Raw genomic sequence first — 15,601 nt, forward strand, 5'->3', positions numbered from 1 at the left:
AATGGACATACGATGAGGCATTTGAACAGCTTTTTGGCCCGGGGAGGGGGGCATTTGAACAAAAAATTTGCAAAAATTCAAATGCTCGGGGGGTTGCTCGGGGGGGGGCGGGGAATGCTGAAGCTTCACTTTGACTGGTACATACAACAAAGTGATTGCAATGCTATGAAAACCTATCGAAACCGATTTCTAATCGGAATCCTCTTGCGTCTGAATTTTATTAATTTGCAAATATTCTTTTATTTCATGAGAGCAATAGATCGTCACTCCCAGAGCTTGATGTAACAGTCAAGAGTCTGTAAGCCACCACTTGGTCTAGAGCTCGAAAGTCGAATTATTAAACCTCTTGAAGCTCTGTAGTAATTCCCAGTTGTTTTGGTTTTTTTCACACCATTTCACGATATAAATGATCTCGTTTGATTGGATAGGTTAAATTTGGATTATTTTAAGTTTTAAGAGATATAGACGCTATTTGATCCCTAATCTCGCTTAGAATTCGTCCTTTCGCCCGTTTATAGATTGTTACGTTCAAAGGGAACAAATTTATAATCGCCGAATTCGCGTGCATCTGTTGCCTTGACAATCTCTTTACGAAACCTTGGCACATAATTAGAAGTACGTCATCCAAAGCATTTAATATCATTCAGTGCCTAAGCGCCTTCAGTTAATTCGTGGAAATTTCTAGTTTCCCTTTTCAATGTTTTTCCTCAAACTGAGAGTTAGTTTGCGTGTTTCGAAGCTAGTCACGTGACGATAGCGACAGTCAATTTTCGCGTCTGTAATTTAGCAGCCTCAAGGGAATATCTTTAGTACGGTCGTGAGAAAAATTTTCAGTTCTTTCGAAGTTTTATTCTTTGGGTGGCTTATCACATAATCTATTTAGAAACCAGAGAACAATCGAGTAAAGTCTCCTACCCGCTGAAAGTTCATCGCATCTCACCTCAGCACTTCAAGTTTGCGATATGTCAAACTCAAAGTAAACAACGAAGAAGAAATATTTGCCGCCGACGGGCTTGAAGGTTCCTCATAGACAATGAAAGCTGCTTAAGAAATTAGAGGGTTACGTCCGGGTTAAACAGTATCACTTATCTTCAACGTGAGGTTTCTAAACCTTGTTTTTGTTCTTGTATTTCAAATGAGTGTAACGGCAGAGGAGCAGACACATTTGAGCGGACACAAGTGGCATATTTCTCGGCTAGAATTCTGTTCCGGAGGCCTGCATCTCGCTTCAGCAAGCTGGGATAAAACAGTACGAATATGGGATCTTAGTACATTGGAGTCAGCGTTCGTTCTGCGACACCATCGAAACCCTGTAACGTGCCTATCTTGGCAGCCGCGACACGGGGCCGTGGGTTCGCTTGGCTTGCTTGCTTCTGGTTCGGCCGATTGCACCGTCGCTTTGTGGAACGGAGAGACCGGAGAATTGCTTCAGTCTTTTTCGCATCACAAGGGATGGGTGTTAGGAACTTCGTTTTCAAGCGACGGAAGTCTGTTAGCATCCGCTAGCTGGGATAAAAATGTGTGTCTTGTGGATGCACGAACTGGACAACTGGTTCAAAAATTCGTTGGTCATACTACGGGGGTATGGACTTGTTCGTTTCAAACAGGTGGCAATGCAACGAATCTGCTGTGTTCTGGTGCAGACGATGGGTCTTTAAAGATATGGGATACAAGAACGGCTAATTCGGTGATGTCTTTGGTGGGAGCTCACGATGACAGTGTAAAATCTTGTGCATGGTCGCCGGACGATGGGTATATCGCATCTGGAGCGGCAGATAACAAGGTGAGATGAAATTGAAACCCTTGACACGAAACGGAACGGGTCAATTTGCAAAAATATTGAAACATTTTAAACCTGCATATCGGGGAATCAAAACGGGCTTTGAGATAAAATAAGAAGTAAGTACATTTCGAGAATATTTGAGTCAAGTCTTACTGGTAACGCAAGGTCAGTAAAACAAAGTTACCCAAACTTTTGGCATTTTTGGGGAAATCGTTCAAACTCTGAATATGAATATCAACGCGACATCGAATGATCGATACTGTTGGTCCAGAAACTTTAATACCGTGTGTTTGGCAACGACTTTATTCACCAATATGCAGCTACTTGAAGAATTATCATTGAAAGATTTCGTTGGGTTTCTACTAATTTGTACCTCTACTTTCCATGATTAGCGATGTCATAAAACATGCATTTAAGCGGCAAAAAATACTAAAACCGCGGCGTAAATTAGCAATTTAGTTTGCCTTCGGGTATCTGTCTTTTCAAGTTTGGATTTTGCGACTATTCTTATTCTGATTTTAAACATTTTAGTCCGCATCTTCTCTTGCGCTTGTCTGTTTCGTAGTTAGGTTAAATGGCTAAATGTTTTTGTTGTTTTCAAAAGATCTCAACCCTTTCAATATCCAGCAGTAGCCATATGATCTTCTGAAACCACGGTATGGAAATGACATTCTTTTGTCACAGAACAAAAAGCTGTGGTTGACAAAAATCGAACTTTGAATAACCGAAACAAATAGCGGTGCCTTTGAAACATCCTGCGTCCTGCAAAATTTAACCTTTTAGAACGGTTGTTACATTATTAATACCAATTATTTTAACATTTGCATTTCGTCCAAAGTTATTTTTTGCAAGTTATTATGAATTGTAATAATATAACTTTTTACATAATGGCCCAAAATTGCCTTTTTTGGTGTGGTCTGCTGACATTATATCCTAAATTATTAATAGTTCAAAAACATTGCTTTTGGCAAGCAGAAATGACAATAAATTGAAAGGAAAAAATAATAAACATCTACTCGGGGCAGCCATTTATGAGATCCAAGGGTTTTGGTCCAAGCATAGGGAGGAGTGGGTGATGTCCCTCCCCTGAGTTTGTCACTGTCAAACATAGACATTTGTCTGCCAATACTGGGGTCAATTCAATAAAGAGTTACACCTGTAGTTTTTACTAATGTAAATTACATGTGCAAAGTCCAACTTGTAAATTCATGAATTCCATAAAAGATTTTTCTACACTGGAATTCACATGTGTAGCCCTGGCTACAATACAATCGTAATGTACAACTGTACACTTTCTATTGTAACTTAATTTGAATATGCTTGTAGACTACATGTGTAAGTTCCAGTTGCACAAGGTTTATTTGTTGGCCCACTGGTGCAAAGAAATACTCTAATGCTTTGACAGAGGAAAATTTCTCCCGAAATTCACGTGGAATTTCAATGTCAAGCAACTGTCTTTCCTCAAAATTTCAAGCAGCCAAATAACTCAGTGTGTCAATAGTTCTTCAAGTTCTTCTTCACTCAACGGGAACATGTCAAAATTTCGAAAGATGCTTCCTACAAGTCCTACGTTAAGCTTACAAGTAACTTATGACTTGTAGTTTGCACTTGTAATATTAACAAGTTGGACATTTGTAAAGACACAAGTAGGACTCCTGTAAAATGCTTATTGTGCAGGTACCAAATTTTACAGGTGTAGCGCTACACCTGTAATTGCAAGTCGGAGTCTTGTAAAAACGACTTCTAACAAAGTTTATTGAACTCATTTTTGTGTGCACACGTAAAAACAAGGGTTCAACTTGTGAACTACACATGTAACTTTTACATTGGATTGACCCCTGAAGGGATCTTTATTCATTCGTTAGATTGCTTTGTGGGAGCCACGCAGTGGCACACTTCTTAGCAGAATCCGTGGACATGAGGATGCTGTCAATGAGGTGAAATTTTATCCAATAGTCAGCAGCAAGTCAGTTCCTGTAATCTTTTCTGTTGGTGATGACACCTGTCGTGTGTGGCATCCATTGAGGAAGCACAGCAAACAGCTTCAGACAATCAAACAACATAAACTTGGCTCAGAGGTATGTGATAGAAATGGCAGATTTTGTACATTTGAAATACTAGGCTTGTAGTAAGTATGAGGCAAGGAAAAATAAAAAATGTAATAGTATTTTAGTTGTATGTATCTGTAACTTGCAGGGGTATTATTGTTAATTATCATAAAGAGAACCCACCCACATAATTTGACATCAGTTTTTTTGTGAAACTGAAGCAGTAATGCTGTATAACTTTTTTTACCATGATTATTGCGGAGCCCATATCAGCAACACTCTGTTGGCTACTTTCAAATATCCAGATACAGGTCCCCTATCACAGAATCACAATACATCATTTCAGGTCCCCTTACTCTTTGTAAAAAGTAATTTCCAGCAAATCTTGTAGAAGGGGACTTGCAGCTGTCATGAAGGCCTCAGCGTCTATTAAGTGATTTTAAGACCATAAGCGTTGGTTGTTAAATAAATGTGAGATGTCATTGTAAAACTGAAGTGTTTGGTCTTGCTTTTCTGGCCAGGTCGAGGCTCTTGCCTTATCCCCTGATGGGACACTATTGGCTACAGGGGCACGGGATAGAGACATAATTTTGTCATCTCTTGATGTGTCGCTGACAGAAGTTGATGCCCTTCCCATTGAAGATCAAAATGAAGCAGCTATCGACTATGGTGCTACACTTTGGAGGAAATACACCAAGAAAGTTATGCAAAAGATTATTACCAGTAAGCAAAATTTTTCAACTTGCCAGTTTACAGTAAAGGATTTGTGATACTGTGCAGTGTTTTGTGCTATCATACTTGCGATGCAATACCATTTCGATACAACACTTGGCCTCACTCGAGACTGAACATTGGAAAGGTGTCTGTGGCCCTAACCTGAATAACTGGCGGTATTGTTGGTGTGAGAGGCATAAGCCGCGTGGAGAATGGAAATCAAAGCGCCGTTGCCCATTTTCTGCGTGGCTTTGCCGCTCATTAATTTGCATCTCGTGGCAACAATACTGCCGGCTACGCAGGCTACTATGGCCCTTTTCTTTTCCCCAGGAAAACTGCAATAATGAGGATTTTCACTCTTTCCTGTCACAGAAACACCCTCTTTAGGGGATGATCAGGACACTGCCCAGAGCAACCCAAAGGACACAGCATCACTGGTTGGTCATGCTGTGCATAGAGCAGAAAACAAGACAAAAGGAAAGGACATACTGAGAGGGACTCCTGTATCTTCGGCTGATGTCAATGGAAACAGCCAATCAGATGTGATTCTCAAGGAACAAAGGGCTCGATTGCGTAAGAGTTCACGAACTGATGCTGGCGTTCCAAATGGATTGGACAGTGATGCTCTTTCTCAGGGAAATCTAAAGGATCAGAGGGCACAATTGCACAAAAGTTACCCAAATGGCATGAACATCACTGCAAATAATTATGAAGGAAATGAGTATGAGCTAGGCCATCAGCATCTGAGGCCTGCAGATGGTCAGCTGTCTGACAGTCACACCAGTGGACATAATATCGTGGATATTAATGGCAACCATTCTTGGGTAGTTGTTGAAAATGGTGAGGTTCGTCTTAGGAAAAATGGATATCAAAGCCACGGCGAGAGTTCTAGTGCAACTAGCAGCAATTACTATGCTGATATAGCTCTAGATAAATGAATTCTTGGAATTGACTTTAATTCTCTTTCTGCGCTTAAAATACCTTTATTCAACATAGTATTTTTACTGTAGCTTGTCAACATTTTTCAACAGGACCGTGTTGCTGGAAGATTGGTTAGTGCTAACCATTGGTTAAGTAGTAACAAAAGGTTGCTTTTGTATTTAAGGCATGTTAGCACTTAACAGTGCTTTAGGCGACCAGTGCAATGTTTTGTATTACGGTGGGCTTGGAAGCCAGGGGCCGTGGCAGGTAACCACCTCCGCAACATTTTTTGACATATTTTTTGGTCATTTGAATGTCTCCAGGCCAATTAACACAACTTGTCCAACTATACTGGATTGACGTTGTTTCAATTTTCTTTATTCCATTGCAGGAGCCTTAAAATGTGATTGGATTGAACAGTTAAAACACAACACAATTCACACCCATATAATATTGTCTATACCATTAATAGAAAAAATAACTATTGATTTGCAACCAGATAGATAACTTGAAGATAACTTGTACATTTTAAGCTAAGGCTCCCCTGAAAATAACTTTATCCCAGATGCTGAGAGGAAAGATTTGTTAAAGACAAACTCCCAAAAACTCTAGCCTGTCATGTTAAGGAGCAAGGTGCGTGGCCTTGGTGCAAGAGGTCCCAAGTTCGATCCCCGGATCTCAAATCCTTGTTTTGACTTCTTTCCTTTCAGTGTAGCTTAAAGTAGCTTTAAATAACCTTAAAACAGAGCATGGATGGAAAGAGGGGGTAAAATGAGGGCACTGTCGCCTTCCTGGGAGAATACCCTCGCTCTAGAGGGTAAAGAAATTACGAACGTTAAAGAAGGTGTACCTTTACCTATACATTTCCTGCCCACTTGGGTAAACATGAGCACCAATTTTGTTGTGCATTTGTGTACAGTGTTTTCGAATGTATTCATTGGTGCATGAATGATTATTCACTTACTGGAACCGTATCAGATAGACACTGTGCGTGGAACAAGCATTCCTGTGTGAACAATGATCTTCATTGAAGAGGTTTTTCCACATTCTGGATGTGCAAAGCTCAGCCTTCACACAGCCAAAATGTGCAAACATTTCTCAAAAGATCTTGCTATGCAGGCTAGGAAAAGCAATCAGAGCATTACAGTATGTCAAGATGCACAATAATCTAGTGCTCCCTTAAATAAAGTGTAATTGTGGGTTCAGTGTAGTGCTTTTTCCATAGTTTGAGTTCCATAAAGGTAACCGTAACAAAGTTGATGATGTTGTTGTAGGTCAAGTGAAAAATTAGTTAAACACAAGCTTTTCTTGGGAGGGAGAACATTTACTAATAAGTACAGAGTACAAATGTAGGTCTCCAGTATGAAAATGGCACTTTTCCGTCACTTACTTCTACCAACAATGTGGAACTGGTAATGCCAAACATGCAAAATGATGCCTATTGACATAAACCTGTTCCAGGACATTCCATTTATCACCTTCTTCATTGTACCACTCGACACTATATTCATTGGAACCACCAGCAACATAAATAACACCATTTACAACAGCAGTACCAAGATGCTGGCGAGGATGGACAAGAGATGCAACAGAAGGCCAAGTGTCACTCTCCGGGTTGTAAACTTCAACTGTATCCAAGGGGCAGTCTTTGCCCGTGTCATAACCTGTTAAAAATAGTTTATGTGTGAGATCAGTTGCCTCCTGCCAATTTGCCTCGGATTAGATTCCCAGACTCGGCATCATATGGGTTGAGGTTGTTGGTCCTGTAATCACTACTTTAGCAGTTGTGAAGAAGCCATTGGGGTGTGAATGGGGCTTAAACCCATCACCATATGATATCACTGCTCACTACTTGATATCTCATGGGTAGAACGATTGCATGGTCAAAGGGCTGAGTCCCATTCACGCCTGATTTTTTTCAAGCTTCTGGGCAACTGCTGCAGTTGTACCATAAACACTGTCACTTGAAAAATTGTTCAATGCCATGCTAACATTCTATACGAATAGGAAATTGTATGAACACAAGCACATTTTTTGTGATTTATTATGGACATGAGTGATATTTTGAAGAACTTTCAAAACATCACGAGCGACCATAAATCACAAAATGCACAAGCAAGTTCACACGATTTTTCATGTATTATATACTCAGCAAATATCACTCCATTGCTTTGTTTCCATAGCAACTTCCACATTGCACTATAGGACCTATTTATGCATTTGTCATTGACCAATCAAACGTTATATTTTGTTGATTTAAATAATAAATTCATATATTCTTATTTCTTTCATTCACCTCAAGTGGGATACAACTTGAACCCTCAACAAAAATTTTGACTGGCATAATAGTAGGGGTTTCAATAACTTTTGTCGTACATGTAGATGGCTGGGCGGTCACTCTTTTACAAGGGTTTGACAGAAAATCAAAGCAGAGAAGCCAGCAGTGAGAGGCAAATTTCTGACAACATAGACAGCAATATACCGCCAGTGACTGACAGGCTTCTAACTCCTGGATATCCCAGTTGATAGAGCAAGTGCAGGGCAATCACACAGTCATGGGTTTGAATCCTGTTCAAGACTGGATTTTTTTAGGCAATCTTTGGGTTTCTTACCTCCAGCTACATAGATCTTGCCATTCATAACAGTGCCACCAGCACCCCATCTAGCTGTTGGCAATGGTGACAGAGTTTCCCAAGTTTTGTTCACTGTGTCTAGTCTTTCAACATGATGGATAGCTTGCTGATAGTTCTTGTCACAGCCCCCTATCACATAGACTTTGTCAATCAAGCTGCAAACAACAGGCCAGTAATGCTGGTACTTTGGAAGTGGCAACTCTTGCCATACATTTAAAACAGTGTGGAATTTCCTGCAACTGTCACCACCAATAATGTACATGCTCTGCTGACAAGCACAGCTTGAACATGCAAATTGATACGTCCAGTCCAAGCTGTCAGTTAAACCAACATGAGCCCTGGGACTATTAACAAAAGACTCCTTGATTTCTTCACATTCCAGTGATACCATGTTGATTCTTGAGACCTGACCTTGATTGGTCACACTAGCATAGTAAATAAAATGGCCAAAAACTTCAGTGTAGCATGAGTGAATCTGAACTTTTGAACGTTTCAAGAAAACTTCTCCCCACTCACAGTCTAAATATTCCACATGATAAACAGGGGAGCTGTTGTGTCGTGAATTTATTCTGCATCCACCAATGATGTAAAGGGCATCAATCTTTCTTTTTCTAGGGCATACTTCTGAATCTAGACCTCCACTCTGTAGCACTTGCAAAACAAAAGCTTTGCAGTCAGAATTTTGTTGGGTGAAATCTTCAGTTAGTAATCTCTCAGTAAGATATGAGCTAGATATCAATTCAAATCTCACTTTCTCAAAGAGGTTTGGTATAAACTGCTTCCTGTAAGAAGAATCGTGTCCTATCCATCTGAGAGCAGCTTCAAATACCATCTCCTCTGATTTAACTCGTAAACAATCGTTTTCGAACAACTCGCAGACACTGTCCGCAGGGAGTGAAAGAAACTCGTCCTCTTTGCAAACTGCCATAAAGTTATCTAGGACAAAATCTTCCACCTCTTCTTGAATTGAAGAGGAAAATGTTTGATATTTTTTAAGCAATGACTGCAGACTTAAACAGTTTGAGACATGGATTCTTCGTTGTATGAAATCTTCAATTGAATGCAAAAGGAAGGGCACGTTCCACATATCCGCCAAGATGACTACATTCTCCAAGTTTGAGATGCGCAATTGAAATTCCCCCGTGTAAAAGTAATTCAAAACTTCACGAACTGCCTCCTTGTCCACGTTTTTCAAGCAAACCTCTGAATTCGAGGCTTCAATGAAACACGACGAAGGCGAGAACATCGCTCGAAAATACGTACAACTGGCGGCCAAAACTACTCGGTGAACAGGGAAAACGCAGTCCTCCACACATAAGTGCACATCACAGTGCTCGCCTGTGCTTCTCGTTTCGTTTAGAAAGAGAAGGAAATCTCCAGGAAATTCTGAATCTTTGTATTTCCTTTTCCCCAGATTTCTCTTCATTTTTGGGCAGAAATTGCGGCAGACGTTCGAGGTCTCATTGGGGAGGTCTGGTTACTGGTGCTTCATGTAGACCTAAAATATTTGTCTAGTTTGGGTTTCAAAATGGCGGTACTAGTTTGCTCGTCGTCCTTGAAGGGGATTTGTACATTCGCGGCAACTTTCATAAAGCAAACTATCACTTGAAGCAATTGAATTTGCAAAAATGGTACTGTCCGAGACACCAACAGCCCGCGCCTTTCAAGCCATTCGTTCCGTCAGTGTCAGTGAACTTTCGCAGTTAAGGGACGACGAAATTCGACCTTTGCTGCCATGCTTAGTTCGAATGGCGCTGTGCTCTCCAGTAGACGAAAGCGCAAAGTGGACAGAGGCGCGTAAGGAGGTACAGAAACTGTTGTCAGGATTGGAGGTTGTAAACTCGATTGTCGCCCTGTTGTCCGTGGATTTTAATCTTCTTGAACAAGACGCATTGAAAGAACAGCAACTAAGAAGGAAAATCGGTGGAGGCTCAGGCACAAGTGTGTTGGTGGAGTCGTTACAGAATGGCCTCGCTTTGGAGTTTGAACGCAGTACTAGTGAACCATCAAGGCGTCTCCGTCTTGTTCTAAGTGAGGTCCTTCGTATTATGAGTCAGGTAAATGTCCTATATGAATCTACATCATATGGTCCACGGAATGAGGGGCCATATGCTGAGAACCGCGCACCGGTGGCTCAGTTGGTCGAGCATCGGGCTTTCATGCAGGAGGTCGCTGGTTTGAACCCCGGCCAGATCAACACTCAGGATCTTAATGTAACTGAGGAGAAAGTGCTGCCTTTGTAATTCCATCCGCAAATGGTTAGACTTTCAGGTCTTTTCGGACAAGGACTATAAACCGTAGGCTCCATTTCAGAAATATCTCCTACGTTCTTAAGTTCCCTGTGGGACGTTCAACAACCCACTCACTATTCGCGAAGAGTAGGGGATGAAGTCCCCGGGGTTGTGGCTGTCCTGTTCTCTCCAGAAGAAGTGGCCGGCCTGGTTGTGATGTCTCCAAAAAGGCTTGTGGTGTATGAGGCCACCTAAGCAGAAACAGCCACAAGTCAAAAAAGGGACTGCCGAGTGCTGGAATATATAGATGTAGACGTAGATGTCGGCAAATTGCAGAATAACTCATAGCTTATTGTTTGTCATTGAATAAGAATAACGTGTGACTCATTCTTCAAAAAACGCAGTTAAATGCCCCAACTTAAGTCTAGGGTTAGGGTTAGGGTCAGGTAGGATCCGTAACCGGTTAGGGTTACGGTTAGGGTTAGGTTGGGGCGACAAGGTGATGGGGCGACACAACCTACATTCCAAACAATAGTGGTCATATCAGAAAGGCTGAGAAGCTGTGGTGTATTCTGCAATCATTCCCATTTCTGACTACAAGCAAATACTCCCCCTCCAAATGAGGTAGAGTTAATCACCCAATTTAGCTCAGTTAGGAAATCACTAGACTACTGTATGAAAGGACCAGCGGCATCATGTGCCATCACAGGTGCCCAAAGCTCAGTGTGAGGAAAAGCCAACAAAGAGACGAGGATTTGTATGGCAATCCCGATAAAAGACCTGAGAAGATAAATATATGAAAAAATTATCAATTAAAAAGCCTAACCTTATTGCCATTGTGGGTTGCTTCCTTCCTGTGTGGTTTTTTTCCAGATTCAAGGTGAATCCTTGGTTGGCAACAGTTATCGTAAAATACCCACCAGCTAGCCGCTAGCCATGCAATTGAAGCCCTGCCAGCAATGTCAGGTGGCTGTTAGTGTCCCAAACGAATCAATAAAACAATGAAAAATATCCTCTTTCACTTTGAACACCAGACAGTGACCGTCGAGTTCGGTTTGGTATTAGTCTTTGTTTGTGGCTTGGTAACAAGTCTTTGTTTGTCTTTGTTTGTTGTCCCGTATAACGTTGTACGGGCTTGAATTAAATTTTTTTTCCAAGCTGTGAAGATCATCTTGTAATTGCCGGCAATCATTCTCAGATTTTATTGTAAAGTAAATGACAGTGTCATTGGCAAAAAGACTGACCCTTGACTTAACATAACATGGGGAATCATTAATAAAAATAAGAAACGTTAATGGCACCAGCACTGATCCTTTAGTTTAAGACTGTCTACAGTAACAACACTTTCCTAGAACTCAAATGGGTTTTGTCTCTCAAACTGGTGTCTACTGTAGTTATGCATTACTAAGCTGTAAGGTTACAGCTCTTTCACTGAGAAACAAAAATTATCGTAATTTGAATGAGGATGAGGTTAAAGAATAGTTGTTTAGCAAGTGCCAGTCAGTAGAAATTAACATCATTGCTCCAGTGTTTTTTTTAACGTTCTGCCTCCCACTATTTCTTGGGTCGCATTGTCAATTTTTGTTGGGGTGGGGATGTTGTCATTGTGAAATTATTAGCCTGCTTTCAGGCAGTAGATGTTGTTGTCACCATGAAACACGAATGCAATGCCCTATTGGAAGAGCGTGGGATAGGTCTTGGCCCACTCCCCACCCCTTTATTTGCACCTGATTCGTGTTTTGTGGCAACAACAACATCTACCACCTGCAAGCACACTATGAAATTATTAAAATAATGATTTTCAGGTTGATGCTAGAGAGGAATTTGTTCCTGAGAAGTGTGAACTGTTTGAAAGTGAGGTTTACCTGGAAGAAGTGTCAGATGTAATATGTATTGCACAAGCTGAGTTACCTTCCTTGCTTGCTCCAAACCAACTTGCTGAAGCTCTGCTCAGAGTCAAACATGGTCCTTGGTTGTTGTGTCGGCTGGTTGCTAATGCCCCTGACAGCTTTGAACAAGGTACAATGCACCCTTTGATCAAAGCTAGTCTATCTTGAAGGACATAATAATATTACATGCAGATATTGGATTGGTTACCTGTATATCATGATAAGGTTGTCTGATTTGTTATCCACAGACCAGGATCACCTGTCCCAAGTCTATTGTTCTTATTAAGAGTAACTGTGTTGAATTATAGCTACTGCTCAACAGAGCATTATTTTTAGTCTGGATCTTGCCAAGGTTTTGTATGTATCATATCCTGGCAATTGAGATTGAATGTTTTAGCAATATGTTGTGGTTCAAAATTTTTTAAACCAGTTCAATTTTGATTTTCCATTGTTTCAGGTTATGATGATGAATATTAGACAAAGAAAAATAAAAATTGAACTGGTTTGAAAAATTTTAAACCAAGAAAAAGTTTGTGGCCGCCATGTAGCTCTCAGAATGACCCGCGGGATTGGTCCCGGAAACAATGGACACAAAGAACGATACAAAAAGAAACAAAGGACCCTAACCTTAAAAACAATAGAGCTGCGTCCTAAAGGGATGCAATGAAATTACAGGTTGTAAAGAGCTGCGTACTGACTAAAACTTTGAATATATATATATATGGAAAGGCACTTAGGATTTGCCCCATAGTTCTATCTTAAGGATCATGAAGTGAAGTGATTTAACTTATTTTTTGTAGTATGCAGTTCATTGTTGAAGAATGGAGAGGTACAAGATGAAGGCGATCTCGGTGGAATTGTGAGAACTCAAGTCATTAGGCAGCTCTGCTCTATGAACCCTAGTGCTGCACTTGTGGTGCATTCTGAGGCACTTAAACTCTGTCGCATGCCTGGTCTTGCTGTGGCCCTTATCCTTGATTTTGGTGCCGATGGCAATGGTAAGAGATGGTCACAGGGAACCCATTACATTAAATGGTAGTGACAGCACTGTTGTACATGTAGTTCCATCTGCCAAGTTCCTTTTTATCTCTCTTCAAATAATTTTTTACTATATTTAATGTTTCAGATAAAATTAATACTGGTATGCCATTTATCCTTAAGGCCACATAATAAATTAACTTTAGAGTGGCTTTCAGAAATCACAGATATCAAAAGTAGCTTTAAAAGAGAACAACAACAATCATACGCTGCAATTTCTTTTCTTGGCATGAAACAGTATTCTAAAATCAAGCTGATAGGTAGGGCTCAGAAACATGAGGCAAATCTTGCAAAAATGCAACGCAATAAAATCACACATTTGACATTTTTACAAGATTCGGACTGGTTGATTTCCAAAAACTGAGTAAAAAGACTGTAGAATGTAATTATTATTGTTTATGTTCTTCTGTTGTTTTGCACAGTTTTCGGAGATCAGCCAGTCAGAATTGCCAAGAAGCTATACCTTTTGACTTTTGATTTGCACATGGAAGAGCAGGAGATATTTTTTCTCTTCGCTCTGCTTATGAAAGGAACATGGAATTTTCTATGTTCTTAAGAGACATAGCATTCCAAAAACTGAGAAAAATAGCTTTTTAAACTGTGTTGTTCGTCTGTTTTCTATTTTATTTCCAGTTAACTTTTTTGAGATGGACCAAATGAAGTAATAATTATTGGCAATAACATAATTCAAATTTAGAGATATCTTCCAGCCTTCGATTGATGTAGCCATCTCGATGCCTTTTTTAAAATTTGGGTCATTACTTGAAATTAATGCATTTTTAGGTGTATCAACCTCAAGTGACTTAGTTGCATTTCTTAGTGGTCTTTTACTGGGAGGAGATACAAAGGCCAGAAACTGGTTTTCATCATTTGTCAGGATAGGACAGAAGGTAACTGTTTTAATGTGTACAGTATGCATACCTTTGTTGCTCTTTTTTGTTGCAGTGTTTATCTCAACAAAGGTAATTTAGTTGTGTAATTAAGGACAAGAAGTTACCTTTGTTCCCCAGAAAATTCACTGAGCCTCCATGTTGAATTTGCAGTGGGCAGGTTTGATGCTAGACCTTCTGCGTGCACAATACAATACAATACATACTTAACTAACCACTCCCCATTGGGGCTATCAGGGCAAAAGAGAAACAATCAACAAAATGACACAACAGAACAAAAGAAAACAACTGTTAAAAACCAACTGGCTGGAGGCAAAACAAATGGCAATTTACAAGTGCAGCCAAGACATTGAACTGGGGAATACCAGGATCAAAATCAGTGAGTGGTCAGAACAGATGTTGAACCGGGGATCTCAGGATCTCAAGACAACTGCACTGGGCTGTAATTAATGCCTCCACGTTAATAATAGTACGGGTAATCGTTATCATCATTTATTATAAATCTTTTAATTTTATTTTCTTAAATAAATCAAGAGCAAAAGGATCATTAACCAATCCTAACCTTAACTGATACTCAAGAATATTATTTAAGTGATTCCTTTCCTAGAAAATTTAAGAAATTTTTTTTTTGCAGTCCAGTTCTTCAATCCTGTCATCTTTGCGAAACCAGTTGCTAAAGGAGATGTCATCCGTAGTTTCCAATGGTGTCAAGAAGGGAAATATTACCTCACATGAAGAAAAGACTGACATTGAGGTCAGTATCCAAGAAACAGTAACTGGACAAGCAATCGGACATCAGGATGAAGAAACTTTGGAAATACTTAAGGGTGTGGTTTTTTTTTTGTTACAGAATGACCTACTCAAAATGGCAGCTAACTCTCTAAAGAATACTTGTCTATTGATTGTTTATTTATTGTGGTGACAAGTCACATTTCCCATTTGGATTTATTGTTATTTCTTTGTTTATACATTAAGGGACAATGCCCTTGGAAAATCAGCAATAGGATACAGTCTCCTACACAGGTCAACCTCAGAAGACATCAAAATTAATTTATTAAATCAAATCAAATTAACAGCCAAATCACATGCAATATACAATAAGATAAAAAGTACACATTAGAGAGATTAAGCATCACATTTGCAAGCAAACGGCAAATGCCAGACTAAAATTTACATTTTGCCAAAAATGGAAGAAACTTGTTTGATATGAGCTCATTTCTTGCGTGTTGCCAGCAGGTATCAAGTAACTTTTCAAAAGAGAGAGGCAAGTTAGAATAACATATATTTTCATGCTTTCATGGCAAGCAGCAGCAGCCCACCATTTCACGTTTGCTGTTTCATGCAAATGCCATGCTTTATCTCTCTAATAAGTTATTTGCATACAAGACTGATTTTTGTAAGTGTTTATAATATTAAAAAATTATTGATTATTATAATTACCATTGTTGTAGTAC

At 39.8% G+C, this 15,601-nt stretch overlaps 3 protein-coding genes across 3 annotated transcripts in view; 2 read left to right on the plus strand and 1 right to left on the minus strand.

Moving 5' to 3' along the window:
* Positions 1–749: 749 nt before the first annotated feature.
* LOC138045166 (WD repeat-containing protein 5 homolog) lies at positions 750–5,964 on the plus strand. The gene is made up of 4 exons (XM_068891578.1): positions 750–1,783; positions 3,649–3,861; positions 4,353–4,554; positions 4,918–5,964. Exons 1-4 carry the CDS (start codon positions 1,136–1,138, stop codon positions 5,481–5,483), a joined length of 1,629 nt encoding a protein of 542 aa, XP_068747679.1. The 5' UTR covers positions 750–1,135; the 3' UTR covers positions 5,484–5,964.
* Positions 5,473–9,566, minus strand: LOC138045165 (kelch-like protein 3). The gene is made up of 2 exons (XM_068891577.1): positions 8,079–9,566; positions 5,473–7,130 (listed from the first exon to the last, which is right to left on the minus strand). The coding sequence occupies exons 1-2, from the start codon at positions 9,523–9,525 to the stop codon at positions 6,859–6,861; spliced, it is 1,719 nt and encodes a 572-aa protein (XP_068747678.1). The 5' UTR covers positions 9,526–9,566; the 3' UTR covers positions 5,473–6,858.
* A 51-nt stretch (positions 9,567–9,617) lies between these two features.
* Positions 9,618–15,601, plus strand: part of LOC138045163 (integrator complex subunit 2-like) — a 25,398-nt gene continuing 19,414 nt past the window's right edge. Inside the window, exons 1-5 of the mRNA XM_068891575.1 lie at positions 9,618–10,156; positions 12,136–12,349; positions 13,020–13,217; positions 14,041–14,147; positions 14,782–14,974. Coding sequence (XP_068747676.1) covers positions 9,728–10,156; positions 12,136–12,349; positions 13,020–13,217; positions 14,041–14,147; positions 14,782–14,974 — 1,141 coding nt within the window. The 5' untranslated portion in view covers positions 9,618–9,727. The remainder of the gene's footprint in view (positions 10,157–12,135; positions 12,350–13,019; positions 13,218–14,040; positions 14,148–14,781; positions 14,975–15,601) is intronic.

Source organism: Montipora capricornis, chromosome 4, assembly GCF_036669925.1.
Source record: "Montipora capricornis isolate CH-2021 chromosome 4, ASM3666992v2, whole genome shotgun sequence".
In the NCBI taxonomy this organism is placed as follows: Eukaryota; Metazoa; Cnidaria; class Anthozoa; order Scleractinia; family Acroporidae; genus Montipora; species Montipora capricornis.

Coding starts and splice junctions, on each gene's coding strand:
- LOC138045166 (XM_068891578.1), top strand. CDS start 1,136: ATGAGTGTAACGGCAGAGGAGCAGACACATTTGAGCGGACACAAGTGG. Junction 1,784..3,648: donor CTGGAGCGGCAGATAACAAG/GTGAGATGAAAT, acceptor TTCATTCGTTAG/ATTGCTTTGTGGGAGCCACG. Junction 4,555..4,917: donor TATGCAAAAGATTATTACCA/GTAAGCAAAATT, acceptor TTCCTGTCACAG/AAACACCCTCTTTAGGGGAT.
- LOC138045165 (XM_068891577.1), bottom strand. CDS start 9,525: ATGAAGAGAAATCTGGGGAAAAGGAAATACAAAGATTCAGAATTTCCT. Junction 7,131..8,078: donor CAAGATCTATGTAGCTGGAG/GTAAGAAACCCA, acceptor TATTTTTAACAG/GTTATGACACGGGCAAAGAC.